At 44.8% G+C, this 16,123-nt stretch overlaps 1 protein-coding gene and 1 pseudogene across 1 annotated transcript; one reads left to right on the forward strand and one right to left on the reverse strand.

Annotated features, from left to right (window-relative positions):
- The first annotated feature begins 6,770 nt into the window (after nucleotides 1-6,770).
- Nucleotides 6,771-12,041, forward strand: LOC149360778 (uncharacterized; annotated as a pseudogene).
- A 781-nt stretch (nucleotides 12,042-12,822) lies between these two features.
- LOC149360779 (P2X purinoceptor 7-like) lies at nucleotides 12,823-14,132 on the reverse strand. Its single transcript, XM_089569392.1, has 3 exons — nucleotides 13,963-14,132; nucleotides 13,051-13,266; nucleotides 12,823-12,985 (listed from the first exon to the last, which is right to left on the reverse strand). Exons 1-3 carry the CDS (start codon nucleotides 14,130-14,132, stop codon nucleotides 12,823-12,825), a joined length of 549 nt encoding a protein of 182 aa, XP_089425518.1.
- Between the last annotated feature and the right edge of the window lie 1,991 nt (nucleotides 14,133-16,123).

A 16,123-nucleotide genomic window follows, 5' to 3' on the forward strand; every position in this document is an offset into this window, starting at 1 on the left:
TTAGAACAAAACCGATCGACGAATATGCGCTCCTGCAGGGTACACGCGCTACTTTACGAGCGTACTTGTAGGTTCATTGGTATATCGCTATGGACAGAAGCCTTTCTTGGTAAATGAGGTTAAGAAGCGTCGCGATAAAATTGCTGCATCAGCAAAAATGTTCGGGTCCACTGCGATAACATAATGTGGCAGGCACTGCCACTCAGTAATACTGCTTTGGAAAGCATACATTGAAAGAACTCTGCGTTATTCACTGTCAGTTCTGCAAAGCATGTCTGTCGCGAGTGTCAGTGCACCGAAAGATGTAGAGAGAAGTGCCTTCGGGTCAGTCTGTGCCTCCTGAAGGGATCTTCTTAACTGTGAACTGAAGATGAAGCGTGGTATTTACCACTGGATGTCATCATTTCCTTCGAGACAATGCGTAATCACCCCCGATATCTACCCAATAAAAAGACGCACTTAATTTATCAGTTTGATATAAAATACATGCACTCTGGCTTGGGTCGAGCAGTGCAACTCATTCGCTGTTCTTCTCTCACCCAGCTCAAAAAACTGCTTCGTTGTTACATTCGTAGATAATCTGTAATCTTGAAATCAATCAGTCTGTATCTGCTGTAAATGCAAGGAACCGAACGCTACAAACCGCGATACTGCGAGCTCCTGGGCACTGCATAGTGGAAAAGTGCTCACAGGAGACTGAGGTTCCCACAGACGCCTTTTATCTGCCTCATGTAGTTCCTACGTGTGGCTTCCACGGCAAATATTCTTTTATCGCTTTCAGCAGAAGGCATGCTTCACATCGGCATAGCTCTGCGGGATCAAAGAAGCTGGCATATGTATCCATGGGCCGAAGAGCTGGACAATAACTGATATCCACAGACTCAAAGCTACTCAACAAAGACTAAGGCAATCTTACCATTACCATTCAACAACCAGTGTTCTGTGACATTGGATATTTAAATCACATTCCAAGAGTAACAGGACACTCTATATGATTTAATTGGAATCCTACTGGCGTTTAGGGGCACGAAAAGAGAGACGAAGTACCTCGAAAATTTCTCCCGCTTAGAAATTTAGAAATTTGATTTACAGAACCAGACTCGTCCTTAATGGCGACAAAACACGCTTATAAAAAAAGGATCACCTTTAGAACTTGCCATCTCGTCCACCATTTCTCCCTCCTGGTGGTCTGCAGCAAAAATCTTGACTTCCGCCTACACTTGCTCGTCATCAAGAATCTGTATACCACCATCTGCGACTGAACGCCGCGTTCTCAAGCAGCTTCCGATACCGTGTAGGACAAGCTACCAGACTCCGTAGTAATGAATGTGTCTCATTTGAGACAGTGAAGTGTATTATGTTAGAATGCTGAGCTTATGATGCTTGCCAGGGTGCTATGAGCACAAAATATAAAACTTGACAAAAGTACTGCTATCGATGAGTTAATTTTGAGGCCCCTTAGACTCCACTTCATAAGCACCGCGTACCGACCTTTTTAATCACATATCTGGAGCACAATTATCTAACTCACAAACTTTAAAATCCTTCGCCTCCGCAAGAAATGTTTTTTGCGGCGCAAGGACTTTTTTGTTTCCTAACCAGAGGGCATTGTATTTCTATAATAACCTGAAAATATTCTTGCTTTCTCCTTAGATGCCAATCTATGTGGATTAAATGACCGCATCTCTTTGTTGTTTCTTCATACGTTGAATTCAACATTTTCTGTGCTCTTCTCTTTCCGATTTTCTCTCCTGAAATAAGGATTTCATACCAGCCCGTTCAAATGCCTGTTAAAGTATCTGTTCTTCACTGAAGCCCCTCTCTCTCGCTCAAGAGCGTGCCGTATTCGTGAGTGTGCGTGCATTGGCCTGTAACCCACCACCGTCAGATGGGGCAACTATGCAGTAAAAAACGTGAATTTTTCAACCATTCTCCATGCCACTTCCGGAAAAGCGGAGTTAAATTATGAAAAGCGCAGTCCTTCCTCTATTTCACTACACTAGAAACATCAGCCTCTTCCAGTGTTTTCCTCAGAAATTGTGCTTTTGGTCACCTAAAGGTGCTCTCAATTATTCCCACTTCTCTTCGTCATCTTCCTCACCCTGACGGGGCAAACACTGGAGTGCAAAGGCTTCTCCCTTATCTTTCTAATTAGCCCTATTCATTGCCACCTGCGGCCCCCGTATCCCCGCAAACATCTTAATCTAATCCGCCCACCTAACCTTCTATCGCCCCCTGCTAGGCTTGACCTCTCTTGAAACGCACTCCGCTACCCTTAACGACGAGCGGTTATATTACCTTTTCATTACATGCCCGGCCAAAACCCGTTTCTTCCTCCTGATTTCGGCTAGCATGTCTTTAACACGGGTTTGTTCCCTAACTCAATCTGCCCGCTTCCGGTCTCTTAACGTTACACGTATATTTTGCTTTTCATAGCTCGTTGCGTTGTGCTTAACTTATACTCACCGCTTTTCGTTAGCCATCGCGTTTCTGCCCCGTAGGTGAGTACAGGTGAGATACAGCTGTTGTATAATTTTCGCTTTAGGCATACTGCTAAACTATCAAAGAGCACCTGCCATACGCCTTCCACCCCATTCTTATTCTTCTAATTATTTGCCTCTCATGATCCTCGTCTGCGGCCACTGCCTGCCCTAAGTAGACATGATCCCTTACCACTTCCAGCAGGTCACTGCCATTTTTGAACCGCTGCTCCCTTGGGAGACTTTTGAACATTACTTTGGTTTTCTGCGTGTGAATTTTTAGTCCCACCTTTTTGCTCTCTCTGGCTAACTCATTCTTTGAAATTTAAAAAAGGTATTATATGAACCGTTAGACGAGGCATATGGACAACTCTGTTTTCCAAGTATGCGGCTGATTTATGATCATCATCATCGTCAGCACGAGTACGCCCACTGCAGCGCAAAGACCTCTCCTAAGACCCTTTAATTACCCCTGTCCTATGCGAGTTGTGGCCACCGTATCCCCGCAAAGTTCTTAATGTTATCCACACACCTAACTTTGTGCCGCCCGTGCTACGCCTGTTTTGCCTTGGAACCCACTCCGTTATCTCAAAGAAGCTGCGATTATCTTGCCTTATCTTTGCGTGCACTACTCAAGCGGCTGACTACCTACAGCCTGAATGCTGCAGAAAAAAACACTTCGTTATCTGTAAGATTTTTATGAAACAAACGCCACTTCTGCCAATGAAGTGGAGTAGGCTAAAAGGTTTCCAGTGTTCGCTAGCAGCTCCACGAAATACCTTATGACACTTCTCTGGGCACAGGAGTGTCGCTCGACCGCCACACAGATGCGATTTCATAACGTTTCACTGTTGTCAACACAAAAACCATCCCCTCTAAGCTCTAGTTCGTTCTGCTAAATACCAACAAGCTGTTTGCCTGCCGCCATGGTTCAATATTATTTCCTTCAAATTGTGAGTGTGGTGTCGAATATCTTTTTCTTTCGTTTGCCGATTTCTTCCTGCTCGAGCCTCCCCGCCCCCCCCCCCCCCCCCCAATCATTTCGGTTCACAAAAGATCACATGATCTGAGCTTTTCCTCCACTTTGCCGACGCCTGCTTCCACTGCGGTTCACCGCTAGGGACGCCGAGTTTCTGTGAGCACGTATCCCTCTTTTGTCAGCAGCAACAACAGTTGTGACACAGAGGAACGTCCCTCTCATCTACCCTTCCGGCGGTCGTTCGTGTCGTCCTCTGGTAGAGGTGCACATACCAAGAGTGAGGCATTCTGCAAATATGCGTTCAAAATTCACAAAGCAGGAACACATAAGACTTAAGTTCGACACGCAGTCCTTAAATTTTGAGTTAAAAGTTAACACAACCAGAATAAACGAAGGAACTTCCCTGACGAAATAATGTAATGACAAAGTGAATCGCACACTGGTTTTACGGCACATCCTCTTGCGCTTCCCTTAAGCATGGGGATAACCGGGCTAGAAAGTGGAAACCCTAAGCGAGTGAAAGGGAGCAGTAGAAATTTATGTTTCACCGCCTGACTCACAAAGGTTTTGACATAGAGAACTATGATCGGCGCACATCGCGATTTGGTTTGGTTTATTAGAGTTTAACGTCCCGAAGCAACTAAGGCTATGGGGGACACCGTAGTGAAGGTCTCCGGAAATTTCGACCACCTTCGGTTCTTTAACGTGCACTGACATCGCACAGCACACGTCAAGACATCGCACAGCACACGTCAGCACACGTGCATTGCGCAACGCAAAACGGTCATGACCACAGCGCGTTGCCATTAACTGCATAAGCGAGCGCTCCAATGGAACTTGTGGTTATTTTTGTTGTTAGCATTTAAAAAGATGGCACATGTCCACACCGCGCGATCGGCCAAGAACCTTCAGGAGGTTGTTGTTGTTCACTTCAAAAATGGCGCATACCCACAGAGGGGGATCGGCCAAGAAGAGGGGTGCATAGAGAGTTTTTTAGATTTTTTTTGCTTGTTTGTTTGGTTTTGTTTTCTGGGGAAAAATAAATAGATAACTTAAATAATAAATAGAAATAGCAGAATGCTGGGGAAGAGAATCTTTATGAGAAAGCAGAAATACCAAAAAGAAACAGGACAAGCATAACGCACGCAGGCGCTGGACTCAGCAAGATCTCCAGCAGAGGGAGTTGATTAATAAATAAATGAATGAAAATAATAATAATAATAGTAAGGGGGATAGAAAAAAAAATGTAATAACGTGTTCAAATTAAATATATAAATAAAGAATAAAATATTAGCAAGGAAACCGTTTAGATTCCAGTAAAACATTTTGGAATGGCGGTAAAAACAGACCTGCGGCTGTAACCGAGAATGGTGGCCCCAAATGACAATATGATCGGGCTGCTCAAACTAAGGCCAAGCTGTTGCAGTGGTTGCTCTAAATATCGACGTCTCATCATGGTGAAGCGTAGCCAAAACAACAAAAAATGGTCTGTTGATTCAGGAGGTTGTGCCAATGCTGGAAATCCAGGAATCTTTCTTTTCTTCTTCGTCTACACATGCAGCGTGGATCGCATGCATCCACTCGCCTCGCTGCCTCCTGATTGCCTCATTTGCGTAGTAAACGAGTGCGTCTTCGAAAACATTTACATCGTTCGGCTTTCTTAGATATACGTGGAGCTCTCAATTTGCTTTATTCATCGTGCACTTTCTAACTGAAGAATCTGTCTCACTTTGGCACTATGGTGTACCATTTCGTGAGCGCGCACTGTTCTTCATAAAAATCATCATCAGTGCGATAACCACTCGTGCTTCCGGGGGACATATTGGATGACCTCGGTGTCCGATCTCCGAGAACTTCGAGCCGCTGCGGCCTGCTGAGCCGACCACCGGCATCGGATTCATACGTGCTAAAAGGTGAGCCTTCGCGATCAGAACTGTAAGCGAGGCGTTTGTATCGCGAATAATGTGAGGCAAACCCAGTCATTTTGTAGTAGGGCAATCTATATGCTCCGTAACCCTACCACTAGCGTTCAGCTTTGTTCAGCTAGGATAGTAATTACACGGCAGTTTCTAAGATTCCAGTGTCCTCCGCTCCTGTCAGGCATGTTGTAACCAATAACTGTCGGTTTCGTGAAGAGGTCATTGAAAACGTCCTTCGCGGGCGCAAGTGCGCCCGCATCGCTCTCATTTGGACTTTAGTGGGCACATCCCCCGGGTGTGCCGGACTGGCCAATCATGCAAGGTTGCTTCAAGATTCTTCGCACACCCTTAGCTCTCAGTGTTGCCGGACTTATCCCTCCTCGATATGGCCAGAGATCTCACACCATACGGATGGAGCAGCTATTAGCAGACGCCTTTCTGTACCGTCTCTCACGTCGCTTTAAGCGCGACCATAATTCCTTTTTTGCAAAGGCAAAACTGCGGGCTGGTAGTTGTTGTGTTGTCTAGGCACTGAAAATAGCTACGACGAGGCTCTGGCAGGACTAATGCAGCGTAAACTTTCGAGTAGGTTTAAGATGGAAACACCCAAGTTTAGTATCTGCAAAGGCTGGTGAAGAACGATTTGGAAAAGGGGGGCACAGTGCACAAGCGATTTATACTGCAGAAACAGCAGTACCTGCTTTGTAGAGGCCATTCAGTGTGGGAAAGGGAAGGCCCAAAATGCAGATATGAGAATACGCCTGAGCCTGAATAGAGCACACTTAAGAATGCCTTATTTGTCACGATATCTGTAGGAACAGCGCAGTTAACAGGACACAACGAAGAGGGACACATACACAGCGCCTGTGTGTGCGTCTGTGTTCGTTCTGGGCTCTTACCTGTTCTGTTCCTACAGATAGACTAAGCATTACACACTTTCCCGCCACATCGCTTTTGTGAACCTCACTATATGTGGGACAGTTTTGTTTTTTTCCTGATCTTATTAAAGGGAAGCTGAAGAGATTTTCGAATTCATTAAGATGCTTACGTATGGATGTGAGAACCTTAAAAATCATGCGGGTGAAATTTTTTTGCAGATTCATCGCTTAGGAGCGACGTAATCGCCGTTTAAAATTGCGCCGTAGCTCCGCCCCCCGCTGTCCGCCGAGCGCTGCTGATGACACTGACGATGCGAGCCGAAACCGGAAACCGTGGGGTGGTGACGTAAACACTGGTGTTCCGTCGCCTCGCAGCCTCCGCGACCGCGCTTGTTTCTGCGTGCGTGCCATCGTAAGCTGCTTCGATCTGCCGTGTGTTCCTGTATTTGTGCGTTTTTATGTTTGTGGTGACGTACAGAAACGTGTGCAGCATCGAGTGAAGCTGTGGATTATCATGCCGGCGTTCTGCGCAGCCTTCGGCTGCACTAACACCAGCGGCCGTGACGATGTGGTCTTTCATTATTTCCCACAAAATAAGAAGCTTTCCGCGAGGTGGGTCGCTGCTGTGAAGCGAAGGGATTTCAAGCCCTCAAAGGCTACAGTGCTATGCTCTGACCACTTTCGTGATGAAGACTATAACCAGAGCCTGTCGATAATGCGTTCATTGGGACTGTCAACAGTCAGCCCGACTGAAACTCGGCGCAATACCGTCTGTCTTCGCGCACAGGAGCTCTTCACCGCCACCGAGGCCAGCTTTCGCGAAAAGGAGGAAGCTCGAGGTAAGAATTTGTGTATTAACTCTATGAGAACTTGACTGCGCGAACCGGTGTTCTGTATAGTGTATGGCGCGTAATTTCGTGGATGCAAGACTTTCGGTAGTAGTGAGAGGAACGGCGCTGGAATGAGAATATCAGGACGGCAGCAAACTGCCGCTTACAAAATAAATGCTTAGCTGTTATGCTTGCAGGCATGCATCATTCATCTCGTACAGCATTACTCATATCAGAGCTCGGCCTTAAATTTTTTGGCTGAATAAAAATCTTAAACTGCTACTAATACTGCAAGAGGTGCAGCGACGCGAAGTGCGCCTCACAACCGGAGACTGCGCGCCGCGCGTAAGCAGAGAACTTCGTTCGGTGAGCACGTGAAAAGCCGTTATATGCAGACTCTTTACTCAATTATGTTGGACCTCAAATATTCTAGGATTCATGCGTAGCCCTCAGTGGCGAGAACATAGGGAGTAGTACGCGGCACATTTTTCTTCGTGCTCGGAGCGCCGAGAAAACTGTTTGCAGATGTTTCTGGTATACGGGCGCGCTGCGTTTCGTTTTCAATTTGGTTTCGCCTGGGACCTCGCTGATAGCCGCTTCGTCAGCGCCCAATGTACGCAGTCATGGCGCTTGCAGTGCGGCCCCAAAGCGTACACTTTTTTTTAGTGATCTACGTCGGACGCGCCCGCTGGCGCTGTGTTAGCGCGTGAAGTTGACTGTCAGGGTGTAAGTTTTTAAAGAGAACTTTTTTGCTTGGCTATAGTATTTGCAGTAGGTGCTCCAAATCTGCAAATACAACATAATATGAAAATAAAAATTTAATTAAGATATGCAGTTTAGGGAGCTAATGGAAGCCTTCTGCCTATTACTGGTGTCTGCCATATCCCCTAATATAGCCCCAGGGATAAAATTAATGCAAGGTTAGTTACCCGCTTTTTAAAATAAATTTTGGACCTTTTAAAGAAACACTTGGTATATAATAAATGATCTCACTTTGCACGGAGCTCGCCAATAAACAAAATGGTTTATGAAATAAACCAGAAGATTTTACTCATACTGAAGCACAATTTTGTTCTGTTTGCAACAATAACATCATATGGCTTATGCCTTTCAGGTTCTTGGCGAACTGCTGCAAGACCAGGACTGCACACCAGACGATAGTGCAAATCTAGTGTGCATGGAAAAGGACACCACACCTGGAGGCTGCACACCAGACAGTCAAGAATGCACACCAAACAGCAATACAAATCAGGACTGTGCAACAAGTCGAATGCCACTGGCAGATGCTGCTGAGGATCCTGCATCTAACTTTTCTAAAAGTGATGACAAGGCTGACAAGTCTGTTCAAGTTCTAATGCAGCCAATACCAGTAAAGTGTTCTAAAGCGTCACAAACAAACATGAAAAAAAGAGTGGTGTCAAAAGCAGTGCAGACGAAGCCTTGTGGTGTTTCTATAGGTATGTTCTCATTAATTTGGCATGCCTTTTCCATGATGTCCTAGGCATATGCTTTCTTTCAGTACAGAAAACAAATATGCACACTGTTGAGAGAACTGTTGGGCTCACATCATACACAACAAACATTTTAATTTCAGTAAAAACAGCTTGAGGACACTACTGCTTGAATGAAACAAATGTCATTCAGTTTTAATAACTGCTGCATGTACCTCAATGTTTTTTTCAGGTATTCAGCTTGGTGCCTCCATGATCAGCACAGCCAGCCAAGTTAATCTGTGGACCACCGTGCGTGAAGAAGGCTGGGGTGACCATGATGATGATGAGCTGTGTGACGATGGCAGTGGTGACTCGTTCAGCAGTGATGATGACTACTGCCCCTTGGATGACTGGGATCATGGGTATATTATATTACTGCTGTTAAAGAATGCCAATATTTCAGAGCCAAAAATCAGAGTAGCTGCAGTAGTTTTGCATGTTTTGTGTTTGTTTGCGGTGTGTAACTTAGCTGAAAGGTTGCTATTTCTTCCAGGAGTGTCGAGTCTCATGAAGAAAACTGCAGTGAGGACTGTGATCAGGACTGCAACGACAACACTGGGAAGGAGATAATTATCTTAGTCGAAGAGAAGCATCTTGAGGTGCTCTTCAATTTGTGCCGCAAGTGTTTTGCACCTTGCACAACCCATGTGGACTGCAAAGGCACTCTCTTCCGTGTGAGTACAGTCTGTAAATCAGGCCACATTTTTTTTGTGTAAAATCAAGACTGCATTCAACAGCTGCCTGTCATAAACCTACGGCTTTCCTCAGCAATACTGTTCAGTGGGTGCAACCCAACCGCTACACTTAGAATGCTTTCTCTTATTGGTGTGCAAGTTTTTGGAGAAAGGACATTTTTTAACATCCAACGTTCTCACCTGTGGCCTGCCATTGAGACAGTAAGCAAATTTCTTATAACATTGTTTTAAGTAATTGACTGCAAGTGCTTATTGCTCCTGGAATTTTTCTTTTAAGGTATGGAAAAAAGAACAGGAAGTTTTGCTTGCGGGTGTAACTGAGCAAGGTGTCAAACTTGCTGGTGATGGCCGGGCCGATTCACCTGGATTCAGCGCAAAGTTTGGCACTTACTCCTTGATGGATCTTGAGCGCTACAAAATATTACATTTTGAGCTTGTGCAGGTTTGTTTCAACTTCAGCATGTTTTTTATAGCATGCTGTTTATGTAACTAGCAGCGCAACAAGACAGTTTTGTGCAGCAAATGGTCACTTCACTTTCCTTCTGTCTCCACAGTATGTGCAATTATAATATATAAATACGAGTACTGAATCTTTTCACATTTTACAGTCCAATGAAGTTGGTGGAAGTAGCCACATGGAGCTGGAAGGGCTGAAACGTGGCCTTGAATTTCTCCATGATCACCAGGTTCAGATAGCATCTATTTTGACGGACCGGCACGCACAAATAAAATGTTTTCTTCGAAAGGAAAAGGCGGACATCATGCATGAATTCGATGTATGGCATGTCGTGAAAGGTATCGTGCAGGCTATTTTTTGATGGATCAGAATACGATAACTTCTGTTATATATCCTTGCAAGGAATGTGTGCTTCACTTTTCTTTTAATATTTCTGTCAGGTGTTCGCAAGAAGTTGCTTGCTGCGGCCAAAAGGGACGACTGTGAAGAGCTCACGGCATGGACGCAGGCTGTCGGCAACCACCTCTACTGGTCAGCTGCCTCAAGCGAGAGCCACAAAGAACTAATTGTTCCAAAGTGGAAGTCTCTTCTAAATCATATAAGAGACATTCACAGCCACGAAGATCAGCTCGTCCCATTCTGCCTCCATGAAGACATTGAACCAAGGGAGTGGCTGAGTGCAGGTACGCTGTCTATTTGATAGAAATCTGAAGTACATGAGTGCAATTTTTTTCAGCTGTACCAAACAGTGGCGCACTATACTCTTGGAGAGCTTTCTGGGGCTCTACAGTAAAGTCTGTGCAAGAAAGGGAAGGAGATGGTACTTTGTTCCTCTGCCATGGTGTGTGGTCTTCCTCAGCACCAGCAAATCCTCGTCCTCTTTCCAGCTTCCCCGTTAACCCCTGCACCCATAAGCGGTACAATGAACTGCTACCCTCAGCATAGGGACAGAGACCATCCATTGCTTTGCCTTTTGCTGCAGAGGCACAAAAAGCTGTCCAGGAGTATGGTGTACTGCGAATGACCATCTAGGAAAGTTTTGTAACTTGTTTTCAGTTGAAGTCCTATTTTGGGCTGTGATGAATAAACTGATGTTTTCTCTGGTCACTTTTTACGTCATTTCGTCTCCTGTAGCATGGATAGTTATTTTTTTCAAATTTCAGAAGTAGCAACTTGAACTACAGCTCCGTTTCTAGCCACACAGTCAGTCTAACGACAAGTAGTATAAATGGAGCCGATATAATGCTTTGCTTGGTACTCAAAAATGTAATGTTACTACCCTAAGTGGAATAATACAAGAGCAGGAACTGCTTGCTTATGACGAGTTGTACATTTTGTAATAAGAAAGCTGGTGCTTCTGTACTTCTTCATTCAGAGTCCAAGGCTTTCCAGAAGCTGAAGGAAGTAGCAACTGCCAAGGTCCTCCTAAGAGACTTACCACAGCTGGCAACAAAGTTCCAAACCTATGGTTTAGAAGCGTTTCACAGCGTTCTGCTCCACTTTGCACCTAAGTTGTGCCAGTACTCCTTCGAAGGCATGGTGGCAAGGTAAGTGTTGAGTTTTATAGTTATATCTTGACAAAATATTTAAACCAAGCTGATGCGTATTTTGGTGCAGAAAATTTCTTCTGGGAGATTGGTATGTAAGCAAAATAAGAAATAAAAAGCATACTCATGTCACAGTGAGCATTGAACATTTTTTTACACATTCATGGAGGACATATTTTTATGAAATGACAGCTTAGTATGAGTTAAGCCACGGTCTACGCATTGTGCAACACGCAGTGGTTTATGTTATTACTAACGTTTTAACTTTCTATATTGTATTCTGCATCTTATGGCTGCACAAAATTGTTCTTGCATGTCCTCTGCAATTGTTCTCTGCAATAAAATAGCTCTGCATGACAAATGCAATGAGTTATGTAACTGTTTCCAGGACTCGACTAGCAGCCATGCATTACAATGAAAATGGTGAAAGAAGGCAGGCAAGCACACAGGATGGAAAAGACAGGTGGCTTTTCAAATACCCGAAAGCCACAGGAGGGAATCCTGTTTCCTGTCCTGTAAAGGAGCAGCCCACGCATGGTAAGCTGATGTACTCCACTTTATTTGTGCAGATAACATCATTTTGTTACATCCTCATGCAGGCTATGTCAAGAGACTGCTAGAGCTGGTTATGTCCGAGGCTCCAACTGTGTTGCGGACAAGAAGGACGACAAATGTGGAGATTCCGCCACCTCTCAGCAGCCGCTTTCTGAAGACAGCAAAAGAAGAACTTGTAAAGCAGCGAAAAACAAGGTTCAACAAGTAGTGAATTGAACATGGTTTCGTGGCAGAACCTGGAAGACGTAGACGACAGCTGTGTAAATATGCTTGTAATTACGTATGTATGTATGTATGTATGTATGTAGGTATGTATGTATGTATGCATGTATGTATGTATGTATGTATGTATGTATGTATGTATGTATGTATGTATGCATGCATGCATGTATGTATGTATGTATGTATGTATGTATGTATGTATGTATGTATGTATGTATGTATGTATGTATGTATGTATGTATGTATGTATGTATGTATGTATGTATGTATGTATGTATGTATGTATGTATGTATGTATGTATGTATGTATGCATGCATGTATGTATGTATGTATGTATGTATGTATGTATGTATGTATGTATGTATGTATGTATGTATGTATGTATGCATGCATGCATGCATGCATGCATGCACGCACGCACGCACGCACGCACGCACGCACGCACGTACGTACGTACGTACGTACGTATGTATGTATGTATGTATGTATGTATGTATGTATGTATGTATGTATGTATGTATGTATGTATGTATGTATGTATGTATGTATGTATGTATGTATGTATGTATGTATGTATGTATGTATGTATGTATGTATGTATGTATGTGCTAGTAGTAACTGTGTTTTACTTTGAGTGTGTATGGCAACATAGCAAAATGATATGAAATAAAAGGTATTCAATTGTGTGCTTCACATTCACACTTCTTTGTGCCAAACATTTACTACATGCATCAAAGTTGTGAAGGGTGCAAACACTCACTCTAGATTAACTTGAAAAATGTTTGAACCCTGTGTAGACTCCATTTTCAGACGGATATTTCTTGCGGATAGCATCCAGGACACAACTTGGCAGGATACGCCTCTTGTGCTTCCCCATTCTTTTCCATACGAGATATGCGAATTGCCGATATGCAGCATATCTCAACTGCCTATGGAAGTGAAAGTAAATTACATTATTGTACATATACTCTCTTAGCTACACCTGCTTTCTCACCTGTTTTTGGAGTTCTTGTCTCCTTTTGCAGATAGAATGGTTCCTCGTTGTGCAAGAGCCACTTCAAGCACAGTCCTGTTGAGACAAGCATCTTTGAATTTTTTTGTGCTTGTAATGCATTGTGGATTCTTCTGCTTTCTGGCAATCTCATTAACTTCCTGGCAGCAGCAGCAATCTTCCTCCTTTTCCATTGCAATGCAGCGATCGCAGGAACACCTGTTTTGGAAGTACAGTGTTTACAATGGCATCAGTCAACTGCCAGGGATACATTTATTATAACACATGTAGTCGAAAAAAATTGCCGAATGCAGCATGGCTTCATACATTAATAATATTATATAATTGTGCGCCACGTGTTCTACAGCCAGCCTTGCGATTCGCCTGCTCTGTTGCAGCACGAGGCCATCGAGTTAGTGAAAAAAATCACTTGTCGCTTGATCTGAGAACAGCACGACAAAGGCGGCCGCAAACGGATGGAGATATTCCTACAAGGGCTTGCAGTATGAAGCAACTCGCCGAAACAAGGTTTTAATTTACTGCCAGATCCCATCTTGGCACGCAGAACGGAAGGCGCACGTTTGTCACCTCGACGAGTTCTGCCGCAAAGCGCCGCGAACTTGTTTTACGCGTGTGTTATGAATCGAGCCGGCACGCAGCGACCATGAAGCGATGCCAGCATAAAATTTGCGAGCAAAAAGAGCCTGATAACTTCTTGCGCATGTCAGTGGTCTGTGTGGATTACAAGAAGATTTGCGGCAGCACCGACAAGCGGCAAGACAACAATGCCGACGATCGCATCCCGCTTACATTGCATTTGGAAAGTTTCGTGGAGCAGTGCTATACTACATTTGCTCGCTTCAAAATTAATTCATTGTATCTCTGAATGAAGTTTGGCTAGAAAAGTATGCTTACCAAAGGACATTTCCAACACGTGGAGATGCTGACGCCTCGCTTTCGTCCAAGCCAGAAGCACCGCTTGCGCCAGCATCGTTGCTTCCTTGGAGCGGTTTGCTTTTTGCGATTGGTTCGTACATGTAGGGGATGACGCCAAGATCCTCCTGGTAATTTTCTATGCGTTCCATCGTGATATAAGCATCAAACCAACAGCCACGAACCACCGCGCGCCGCGCTTCATGTGCTACATCGGCGGCGAACGAGCCGGGCTCACCGAGCCAACGCCAGTGTTTACGTCACGAGGCGCCCAACCAATCACCGGCGGCAACGAGGCGCGCGAGCTGGGGCCCGATTCTCGATATTCGCCAATCCGCCATGAGCGGGGCGTACCCGTGACGTGCGAATCGGGGCGGTCCGAAAATGCGTAACAGCAGAATGTAATGACGACATTGAAGAATAAAGAAAAAAGTATGACAAAAAAATAAACGGTGTCGTCTGCTACTTGGCGCCAAGTACAAAAAACACCGCCGAGTTGCGGCGCGAAGGTGAGTTAGCACAGTAGCGCCGTAGAGATGGACGGTGAATTGCGTTGCGGCGGCGGTCTCGGCGTACTCGCCGCACAGTGATGGTGCTGAATGCGACGCTAAAGACCCTGTGGCCGGTGTCACGGAAATAAGAGCGACCGCTTATTGCCCGAAGCCATCGCGCAGCGCGTCGCGTCTCCGCACTTGTGAGATGCGATCAGCGTCACGGGGAGAGGAATTAGTGGAGAAACGGCTGGCTCTCGATCGTAACCACAACGCGTCAGTGGCGTTGGAAAGCTTTACCTCACCGCGTCACTTCTTCAGGTGCTTAGAACTTAACGCTACCCTTGGTTACGTTTGCAAGCGGCCGCGCACGAAACGCGACTGCGAATCGCGTCAAGTGCAACGCTATGAGCGCGTACTTCTTATTATCAAAAGCGTCAAATGCGAAAGCAAAATAGGGAGATATTGTTTCCCGCCAGTACTTAAAGAAAAACAGACACAGCTAAAAGTCCACTGTCAACAGAAGCATGTATTTCACAGTGTTGGCGTTTCACTTAATCTCAATAGGACATGGCACTCATCTTTTGCTTTGTGAACATTAACTAAGTCTGCCTGCAAGCAGACTTCACGGACTTTATATAAAAGCACCTCACGAATGCATGGCGTAGAGTGGCAGGTACATTATTTCATTCAAATAAAAAAAGGCTCTCAATAATGCTATTTAATTTCAATGTTTGAAAAGGCCCTCAATCTCTTTAATTCTGTCTAACAATGAGCACACAGCACTTACCAAGGGCATATAAGCAGCTACACCACTCGTGTGATGCAAGTACGCACCAAAATGTGACAGGTGAAACAAAATTTGCCATGCCCATCCCTACAATTCCTTTGCTGCAGGACAGCAGTAATGCATCTACAGCAGCACCAGGCAGCTCCTTTCAATGCAGCAAGATTCCTTGTAAGAGGGCAACGTGTGATGCCAAGAGAGGTGAAGTCGGCTGGAAAAAGATATCTTCACATATGCTACTCAACATTGGGGAGTGGGACGAATATAGAAGAGGATAGTGAAAGTGGAGGGTGATGCCACATTACAAACAGCTAATGCAGTGTGCAAGACACTTGCTTTATTTGCTTCATGCAAGTTATTGGTTTGGTTTATTGGGGTTTAATGTCCCAAAGCAACTCAGGCTGTGAGGGACGCCGTAGTGAAGGGCTACGGAAATTTCTGCCACCTGGGGTTCTTTAACGTGCATGCAAGTTATTATCATAGGATGCACATACACGCGTATTATCTAGTGCACATGTCATATTAAGCCTGAACATGCCTCGGTGTCAGGTCAAGCTAGGAGCTGAAGGAGAATAAAAACAATGGTGAGTTAAGAAGGAAGAACAGCAACACAACAAGAAAAGCACAAGCATGCACAGCAGCAAGATAACACACAAAGGGGGAAAGAAATGCAAGGCTAACATGGCCCACAGTATTTGAGGGAGGCAGCATCACAGACAAGCAGTGGTATTCTGGCAGAAGGTCCATTAATGCAGCATGATAACACTGGATGATGTGGATTGGTTTTGGCAAGCCCTGTGCACTCCACGAGCAATCTACAAGAGGCCTCAGTCATGTTTCTAGCCTGATGTGCAAGTGCATGACT

The sequence above is a fragment of the Amblyomma mixtum genome, chromosome 2 (assembly GCF_055824585.1).
Source record: "Amblyomma mixtum isolate Tamu chromosome 2, ASM5582458v1, whole genome shotgun sequence".
NCBI lineage: Eukaryota > Metazoa > Arthropoda > Arachnida > Ixodida > Ixodidae > Amblyomma > Amblyomma mixtum.

What these genes read in the sequence shown, in the direction of transcription:
- LOC149360779 (XM_089569392.1), bottom strand. Translation starts at nt 14,132, where the DNA reads ATGGAACGCATAGAAAATTACCAGGAGGATCTTGGCGTCATCCCCTAC. An exon ending in CGTGTTGGAAATGTCCTTTG is followed by an intron (nt 13,267 to 13,962) that starts GTAAGCATACTT and finishes CTTCCAAAACAG; the next exon opens with GTGTTCCTGCGATCGCTGCA. An exon ending in GACAAGAACTCCAAAAACAG is followed by an intron (nt 12,986 to 13,050) that starts GTGAGAAAGCAG and finishes TCACTTCCATAG; the next exon opens with GCAGTTGAGATATGCTGCAT.